The sequence below is a fragment of the Gadus macrocephalus genome, chromosome 12 (genome assembly GCF_031168955.1).
Source record: "Gadus macrocephalus chromosome 12, ASM3116895v1".
Classification (NCBI taxonomy): Eukaryota; Metazoa; Chordata; class Actinopteri; order Gadiformes; family Gadidae; genus Gadus; species Gadus macrocephalus.
In genome coordinates, this window is record NC_082393.1 from 13367580 (window position 1) to 13376770 (window position 9191).

The 9191-nt window shown below is 46.0% G+C and overlaps 2 protein-coding genes across 12 annotated transcripts in view; both read left to right on the plus strand.

Moving 5' to 3' along the window:
- Window positions 1-9191, plus strand: part of rabgap1l (RAB GTPase activating protein 1-like) — a 192923-nt gene that overhangs the window by 110402 nt on the left and 73330 nt on the right. The window lies entirely within an intron of this gene.
- gpr52 (G protein-coupled receptor 52) lies at window positions 1635-5148 on the plus strand. The gene has a single exon (XM_060066917.1). It carries the CDS (start codon window positions 1684-1686, stop codon window positions 2803-2805), a length of 1122 nt encoding a protein of 373 aa, XP_059922900.1. The 5' UTR covers window positions 1635-1683; the 3' UTR covers window positions 2806-5148.

Here is a 9191-nt window from a genome sequence, read left to right on the forward strand (position 1 = left end):
CTCTCCTCTCTGCTTCTCTCCTCTATTCTCTCCTCTCTGCAGACTAAGCGCTTCAGTTCACCAGCACAGTCACCGCTCTGCTCTGCATGGACTCACCGCGTTAATCTGATCTCTGCGGTGGGACTGGGATATGGAGGGGTTGGGGGGGCGGGGTGGCTTACGGACGTAACCCTTTTCAGTCTGTAGGATTTTTGTAATCACCCCACTCTTGACGGACAGACGGATGGAGAGAGAGGGAAAAGGAGACGAGAGAGAGGGTACATTTCTCCGCTCTCTCTAATACCTAAAGAAGACCGTCAGACTTTTAATGGACCAGGAAGGCGCCCTCAGACGATCCTCTCCAGTAAACACACTACAGACAAACACCTCTACCGGGTGTCGGACGGTGCCTGCGGGACGGACAAGTAGATGGGATAAACACGCAGAATGCCAAATGATCTTGATTACCTGTGCTGGTATCTACAGGGATGAGGAGAGACAGTGAGAGGAGCTCTTGTTATTGTACCCCAGTGGGCTCTCCCTTCAATGCAATTCACCTGCACGCTATCTACACACCAATTCAACGTCGTCGCTTTATATCCGGCCACATACACAACTTTTTTTGCCTACTCTACTGGATTTCCTCCTAACCCTTTTCCAGGTTTTGGTGACCAATGTCACAGCCCCTGACGTTGGACAGGTGAACAGTTTCACGGCACGCAGGAAACAAGATCTGAACAATTGTGACCAATGAGAATGTGTCTGGTTTAACCTTCTTGTCTCCAGCCTGTAAACTCAGCCTCCGCCCCTGCGCCCCTCCCTTTAACAGAGCTTGCTGTGTGTGATGACATTATCAGTGGCTGCAATCTGCGTGTTGTTGTAGCCCGTGTCTGTGTTTGGATTCCGACAATAGAAAGGGCGTACACAGTCCCGGGGACACTGTTCTGTCAGCCATCAAAACAAGCGCACACATGGGCTGGGGCCGTGACACGGTAAGGGCAGCCAGTTGAGTCCAGTTAAGTGTGTGCAAACGCACCCAAATTCAGGGTCTCCACATTTGCTTGGGATTCATATCGCGACCATTTGTGTGTGTTGAAGGCCGATATATATATATTTTTTGTTTACCTGGTTTGGACGGGGGTTTGCTTGATGCTTACCTATTGCTTCTCCATCCCTGAGTGCTCCTCAGGCCAGGTTTCATCTCACTCGTCCTCCTGGTAAGCGCAGCGTGGTTCCTCTGATCCTCTCGCCAGCTGTCCTCGTTAGGCCCAGGAAGATGTTGCATCAGATGGGCAGAAAGACAAGAAACAGGCACCCTGCCTGCATGACGGAATAAGAACCGACAGAAGTGCTAACGCCAGCTCCTTCTGCACTCTCGTCGTGCCGGGGGAAGACTGTTTGCTATGTTTCTCCCAATTCTCCTCTTCCCTTCCACTGGCACACTACTCCCCACACTCAGAGCATGACTGATGGGGAAAGGAGAGGCGTGACGGTTGCCCCTCGCTTCCAGAGTCTCTATTGATTTGCCGCCAGGCGGTGTGACATGAAAGTGAGCAAGACGGAGAGTCTTTTCTATCAAGTATTGAGAGAGAGAGAGAGAGTCTGACTGACTGACTGACTGACTGACTGACTGACTGACTGACTGACTGACTTGTGGGTGGTACGACCCCCCCCCCCCCCCCCCCCGGTACGTTGCCCAGAGCCATGAATTACTCCAGTCTGAGCACGGACCCGGCGTCTGCTGCTAACGGAAGCCTGGTAGACGGGCTCCCAGGCCGGGCTTTCAACTTCTCCTGCCCCCTGGGCTTGGGCCAAAACGAGCCACTGGAGGCCTGTGTCCTGGAGACGGTGGTCATTGTCCTGATGACGGTGCTCATCATCGCCGGAAACCTGACGGTCATCTTTGTGTTCCACTGTGCCCCGCTGCTACACCACTACACCACCAGCTACTTCATCCAGACCATGGCCTACGCCGACCTGCTGGTGGGGCTGAGCTGTCTGGTGCCCACACTGTCCCTGCTCCACTACCCTGCCAGCGTCCAGGAGCCCCTCGCCTGCCAGGCCTTCAGCTACGTCATCTCTGTCCTCAAGAGCGTGTCTATGGCCTGCCTGGCCTGCATCAGCGTGGACCGCTACCTTGCCATCACCAAGCCACTGTCCTACAACCAGCTGGTGACTCCTTGCCGCTTGCGCTGCTGCATCGCCCTCATCTGGCTCTATTCCAGCCTGATCTTCCTGCCCTCCTTCTTTGGCTGGGGCAAGCCCGGCTACCACGGCGACATCTTTGAGTGGTGTGCCCGCTCATGGCCCACCTCGGCCCTCTTCACGGGCTTCGTGGTGTGCCTGTTGTACGCGCCGGCTGCCCTCGTGGTCTGCTTCACCTACTACCACATCTTCCGCATCTGCCAGCAGCACAACCGAGAGATCAGCGACCGCCGGGCCAGGTTCCCCAGCCAGGAGATGGAGGCTGTAGAGGGGGGAGGCAGTGGGGGGAGCCAGGGGGGGCACGGGCCCGACCGGAGCTACGCCATGGTCCTCTTCCGTATCACCAGCGTCTTCTACATGCTATGGCTGCCCTACATCATCTACTTCCTGCTGGAGAGCTCCCATGTGCTGGACAGCCCCGCCCTCTCCTTCATCACAACTTGGCTGGCCATTAGCAATAGCTTCTGCAACTGCGTTATCTACAGCTTGTCCAATAGCGTGTTCCGCCTGGGCATGCGCAGCCTGTCGCAGACCATTTGTTCCTTTAGCCACTGCTCAGCGGACGACCGGGACTTTAGACAGCCCAAGCCCAGGAAGAGATCCAACTCCTGCTCCATTTGAAAGAGGGATCCTCAACGGATGACTTTTCTTGAACCTGCAAATAACAAACTATCTGGCGCTGGGGAATGTTGAGCAGTGAGTTGTTCAGGGCTGAACCTGATGCACAGTATTCTTGTTGTGATAGTCTTAGTGGACATTGGCAAGACTGTTGTCATGTTTAACAGGGATTTATTTGCATCAAGAGCTCATGAAGCATATGTAGTGTCCAAACAGGCACTTCTAGCGGGAGACAGAAACTCTGTGGCTCCCTTTAATCTGCGGTGTTGCTTTTTTAGTTAGAACCCCCACATAGAAACTAGTTGCAGCATGGCTGTCGTCTAACGCTTCATTCTCCCTCGGTGTCCTCTGCTAGCCCATAGGAAGTCACCACCGTAAATTGTGAAAGATTCACAAACATTGCCATTAAATCGTCAAATGAGACCACACGATTAATTGTCTGTTGATTTTGGTAGAAGATTGATGTGGGTGATGTTGAAGTTTTTCTATATCATTTTTTAGATTGAATCTAAATTGCCCTGCAACAGCAAGTTTGCATTCTCCCTATGATTAGCATTAGCCTACAGGTCTCCTTATTAACACACATTCCCCTGGCGTAACAAGGTAATAAATCGTTTACAACCACATTGGCGTTTCAACTGTACAAGCACAAGTGAGGTAAACCGTTTCCTTACTGTTAGAGAGCAGATGGTGTTTGTGGCTATGACTGTTGTTTCCTAATGGAAGTAAGCACTGCTCTACTCTTGGAGGACTGGTCCCCCAGCAGGTCTGCTTGGTTCAGGGTCCGTCTACTCGTATTGAGGCAGCTAAGTCCCTGGGTGGTGGTGGTAAGGGGCGGGTGTTGGTAGGGGTTGGTCGGTAAGATTTTGGGGCTAAAGAAGAGCCTGTTAGAAAAGATTCAGGGAAAGTGTGCTTTAGTGTGTGTTAGTGGCAGCTTTGGGTATCTTAGGGAAAACAAAAGGGTGTAGAGGTTAGCTGGGTCAAATCAGCGTGGGGCTTGGCTCGATGTTTCTTTGTGTATCACTTTCCGTAGACATTGTAATTCGAGGCCGGCCTCACATGTCTGGTTTTTATACTATATCCAATTAATCAGCACTAGAAGATTATTTGGATTTGGTAAATTCTATTCTATTGAAAAGGTGGGTATTTGTGCTCCTTGTCCTGTACTGCTCCTCCATATTTGTTTCTATCCTTAACTCGCTTACGTGCCAAGACTGTTACCAGGTCACCAGGGGTCTGTAGGACACGCCACGGCCCGCCCACGCCATGCCGTCATGTGGCGTTAGCATTCAACCAGCTCCTTAGTTGGACATATTCATATTCATCAAGATAGGGCTATCCGATTGTTTAAGGTTGAGTCAAATCTAAATTTGAATCATTTTGAAATTTCCTTTATTCCTGTATTTTCGTCGATCTTTTGGGATGCTTTCTGTTTGGCAAGAAACAGAAATGGTTGAAGTAACGAGGCTTATATTGAGACTATTGATAAAGTCATTAAATTGTACCATTTTGGGGAAATGGTCCTCTCCTGGGTCCATTCCAGATTATTCTTTTTAAACTGTATGTGCGTAACAATGTTGATTCATGATTTTTTTGTCCGTGAGGTAATGGAAAGAAAAGTATCCCTGGAGGAAATCCATTATTTAGTTCAGAAAGAAAAAGAAGTGTGTATTTTGTTCCATCTCTCTCTTGCTGGTCCGTGGCTTCAGAGTTTGATGAGGTCTCACAACCTTATCCTAGTCCAACCATATTCTACAAGCTTACTTTTACCATTCCTACCCTTCCTTCCTCTCGTTTTTTATTCATCAGCATTTAATGTACGTTTAGAGTTCTCGTGGACAATAGAGAGAAATGCAAAGGTTGGTATCTAAGCACTGTGTCGTCAGATAATAGAGGCAAACTAGTGATATTAAAGATCGCATATAGGCATATAGCCCAGGCATTGCAGCTACCAAAATAACATTGGAACGTGTGTGTGTGTGTGTGTGTGTGTGTGTGTGTGTGTGTGTGTGTGTGTGTGTGTGTGTGTGTGCGTACAGTCTGTATGTTTATGTATATATGTATATGTGCATATATATGTATGTATATGTAGGCCTGTCACGATAACAAATTTTTCTGGGCGATTAATTGCCCCAGAAATTATTGCGATAAGCGATAATATTGCAGTTTTTCAACTAATATAATGATAATTGCATAATAATGCAGGTACACCCTTTCGAGGATCAATAAACTTTTATTTTTAAAGAATAATGAAACTGGACGTCTGGAAGACGTTTCAAATATCCAGAATAAATTAACAAAACAAACAAAAACAATAAATAAAATGGACTCTATTTTAACAAAAAACATGCTCGAGGGGGTTTACTCGTTGTGCCCTGTTATTATGAGCCCGAGCCCGATTTGAACCCGACAATTTTTACTTAGGCCTACTCTGCTAAATATATATAATATATATAAATATATATAATGTATAGAATGCAGGTCATTATCGTGAAAATAAGCCCCGACAGGGCGAACAGGACACGGACGCGCAGCGGAGTTGTCTTGCTTCGCCCTGAAGGTGCTTATTTTTTTTATAATGACCGGCGACGTTCTATACATTATCCCGCTTATTACACGGCTACTTGCCAAAACGAAAAAATAACTTCACACGATGTGTCTTTTTACAATTTATTCGTTAGCAGTATTCGTAGTGCTGATCAGCAGAGAAATAGTCCGCCAAAGAAGTTGACGTTGCTTAGCAACCGAAGACACTGGGGTTGACAAGTTACCGGACTACTGTCTATGCAGGTGAACGGAGCGTTCCACGGCATTGCGAAGACCCGTGTAATAAAGGCCTTTTTAATATTTCTGTTTATGGCATAGACTTCTTCTCAGATTAGGCCAATAAAGCAATGATTTAAAAAAGAAAAGTGCGTGAATGGAAAATATTGTGACCGGCCAAAAAATATCGCTCATTTTAATTTATCGCGCAATTAATTGATTTATTGCTTATCGCGACAGGCCAATGTATATGTATGTATATATATGTATGTGTATATATGTGTATATGTATGTATATATGTGTATGTGTGTATTTATGTATATATGTGTGTGTGTATATGTATATATGTGTGTGTGTGTGTGTGTATACATACATACATACGTACATACGTGTGTGTGTGTATATATACATGTGTGTGTATATGTATATTAGGGATGTAACGGTACACTGAAGTCACGGTTCGGTTCATACCTCGGTTCAGACATCACGGTTCGGTGTGAGTTCGGTACAATGAAAAGAAAAAAAAAATGCAGAAGGCAATTTCTTTTTTTATTATGCATGTCTCAGGTTGTACCACCTAGTGTCATACGGCCTATCCCCTGAGCTAGCTGCAACAGCCTGTACTGTGTAATATAAGGTGTAAACAATAAGTACCCCATAATTCCTCCAGACTCCATCCGTAACTTTTAAACAAAATAAGACAATCAGTTATAAAACTGAAAATGCAGCATGTATTATTTATGAAAGTACACAGAATTGGCGCATTTCCACCAGAGGGTGCGGGTCGGTTCGGTGCGGCTTGGTGGACTAGTGAAGGTGTGCGTAGGAATAGTAACGGTAATTCCAAACGGTAGGTAGGTAGGTAGGCTATAGTAATAACGGTAACTCCCCCCTCCCCCCATCAGCAAGGCAGGTTAACGAGCACAGCGACGCAGGAAGGCTGGAAATGAGAGCACAGCGGCGCCACCGATGTAGAATGACGAGTTGGAGCGCGGCAACGGCAACTATGTTATTGCGGAAACAAATATCGATATTTATCTATATCGATATTCTGCTTGAAGTTATTGAGATATGACTTTTGGTCCATATCGCCCAGCCCCAGTAGGTTTTTATGTATATATATTGTGTGTGTGTGTGTATACATATATGTGTGTGTATATCAGTGGCGGCTGGTGGTTTTTAAAGTGAGGGAGGAAAGACTGCGCGCTTGGTTGCCATTGGCCTGCTTGCACTGTTGGTGTATGGTAGCATAAGAATGTGAGACTCAAGTGGTTTCAGGGTGTTTTGGTGAACTACAAAATAGTAGGGAGGGATAGTTATGTGAATAAAATTGATACAAAGCCACAAGTGGCATCACTGTCATTTGAAAGCCGGTGGGCCGCATGTCTTTGAAATGGACTACAAGGGCAGAAGGAAAGGATGCAAAGCCCATTAGTCAAATCAGGCCTACTCTTGATTTGTAAAAGTAAATAATTTTTGCCCTCAATGACTGAAGTTATTGGTTGTAATTTAGCTATGTTTATTTTCAGTTGTTTTAAGAAAAAGACTGGCATGTGTGGCATTTAAAATGCTTCTTGCTCTGAATCATTCACCCTTTCCACAATATCAAACAGAACGGTCAGAATAACAAACTAGTAAAAGAACAAGAACATTATTTCCAACAACCTGATCTATAGGCATGGTAACTAGCAAGGAAGGTCGCATAGCAGCACTTGTCGTGGCGTTTGGTTGCCCTATCAAGATTTTTCACATCAGTGAAACCATGAACAGCCCACGTTTGAGATTTGCCATTATTCATTAGCAAACAGGGCCAGCAATACAGTCGATGGCTAGTAATGCTACCAGTTAGCCATGAGTATTGAGTACCTAGCAAACCATGTAGCACCCACAACACTGACGTTGCCATTACTTTTGGTGATCTCTATTTTGCGAAGTGGTCTACCTTTTTCTTTGGTCGCTAACTTAATGCTTTGTGTAGTTAACATGAACAATGTCCTCTATTTCCAATGTTTCCATTTTACAGTTTATTCGCAAATTTTAGAATCCCGTTGTCTTTCAGATGATTTCACCTGCTTTGCGTCTCTTAGACTGAGCGGCAATGCAGGCAGAGCGGGTCTGTTATCGACCGCGTTGCCAGATTGGGCAGATTTCCCGCCCAACGATAATTTTCCCAGCCTAAGGCCGTGTTCACATCTAGCGTTTTTTGTAATAGGGAAAAGTTGAGCCGACCGTTTTTTCAACAAAAAGAAAAGCTGGCAGCGTGAGTTTTTTTTTTTATCGCCTAGCAACGAACCCATTCTAGAACCGACGTTACCCGCCTACTATGTATCCAGGCTAGAGCCCATTAGACATGTCGTAGATCTCGACTTGTTCTGTAATTAAAAGTATTAATCGCTCCAACAGAACTTTCCCGAGTGATTTGTCTGCCATTGTTTCTTGTTTTGACAGTTGAGAGTTTCCTTCGTGACGAAGTGTCAATGTTCCGCTTGTGATTGGTCAGTTGCCCAAAAGACGTCCGCCGCTTGGAGAGGCGTTTAAAAAAACGGCTGTGTCTTTTTCCAGAAACGCTCTGCTCCATAGGAATATGATGTAAAAGAAGATTTAAAAAAATGCTAGATGTGAACACAGCCTTTCATGGTTAAAAGAAGCCCAATTGGGTGGGAAATCTGCTCAATCTGGCAACACTGCTCACCAGCCAGGGATCCTGCTTATTGGTTCATGGCGCAGCGCTACTAGAGTTTTGCGCGAATCAGACGCCATAAGGTCACACCCAATCAGAGGAGGACTTTCCTCCTCTCTCCCATTGAAACCCATGTTATTCACCGGCCGCCAGTACTTTCGGGGAAATGAATGGGAGTCAACGGAGGCTGAGGGAGGACCTTCCTCCCTGAAATAATTGTCAATAGGCGATAGGGGGTGCTAATGTCCCTTTACCCAGGGAAACAAACATTATATATTCAAAGGCATTAAAGTAGTCATATTTAAGGGCATTAATTCATTACAGTAGTCGAGGCAATCTACATTTTTTATTCTCAACAATGTTAAGGAGGATCTTCCTCCCTCTCCTCAATGTAGAAGCCTCCACTGGTGTATATACAGTATATGTATATATATTTGCGTGTGTGTATATACATATGTGTGTGTGTGTATGTATGTATGTATATGTATCAAAGCTGCAAACTTGTCGCTTTTCGGCGACAATCGCCGTTTTCTTGGTCAATTCGGTCATTCACGTGAATCGTGTAGAACCGGAGAGTTTTGTTTTTTGGGGGGGGGGGGGTCCAGAATTGCGAACAATTATTGGATCATTCTTATAATTGACATTTCTCTGGGCCAATCGGAATCTCAGCACTTGCTTCAGAATCTTTCTTATAATTGACATTTCTCTGGGCCAATCGGAATCTTGAAGCACACAGCGCCAACTGAGCTCGCCATTGGATGAGGCGGTCGTGTGGCTACCGCGCATGCATGCGGCCAAACAACGCAAGAGAGCTTGCGAAACACTCGTCTAGAGGGGTGTTCCACGAACGGAGGTTTAACAAACACTGAGTTAACGCTGAACTCTAGGTTGATTTAACCAGTGCCGACTAACCCAGAGTTTTCGGTTCCACAGCGCACAACACAG

Coding starts and splice junctions, on each gene's coding strand:
- gpr52 (XM_060066917.1), top strand. CDS start 1,684: ATGAATTACTCCAGTCTGAGCACGGACCCGGCGTCTGCTGCTAACGGA.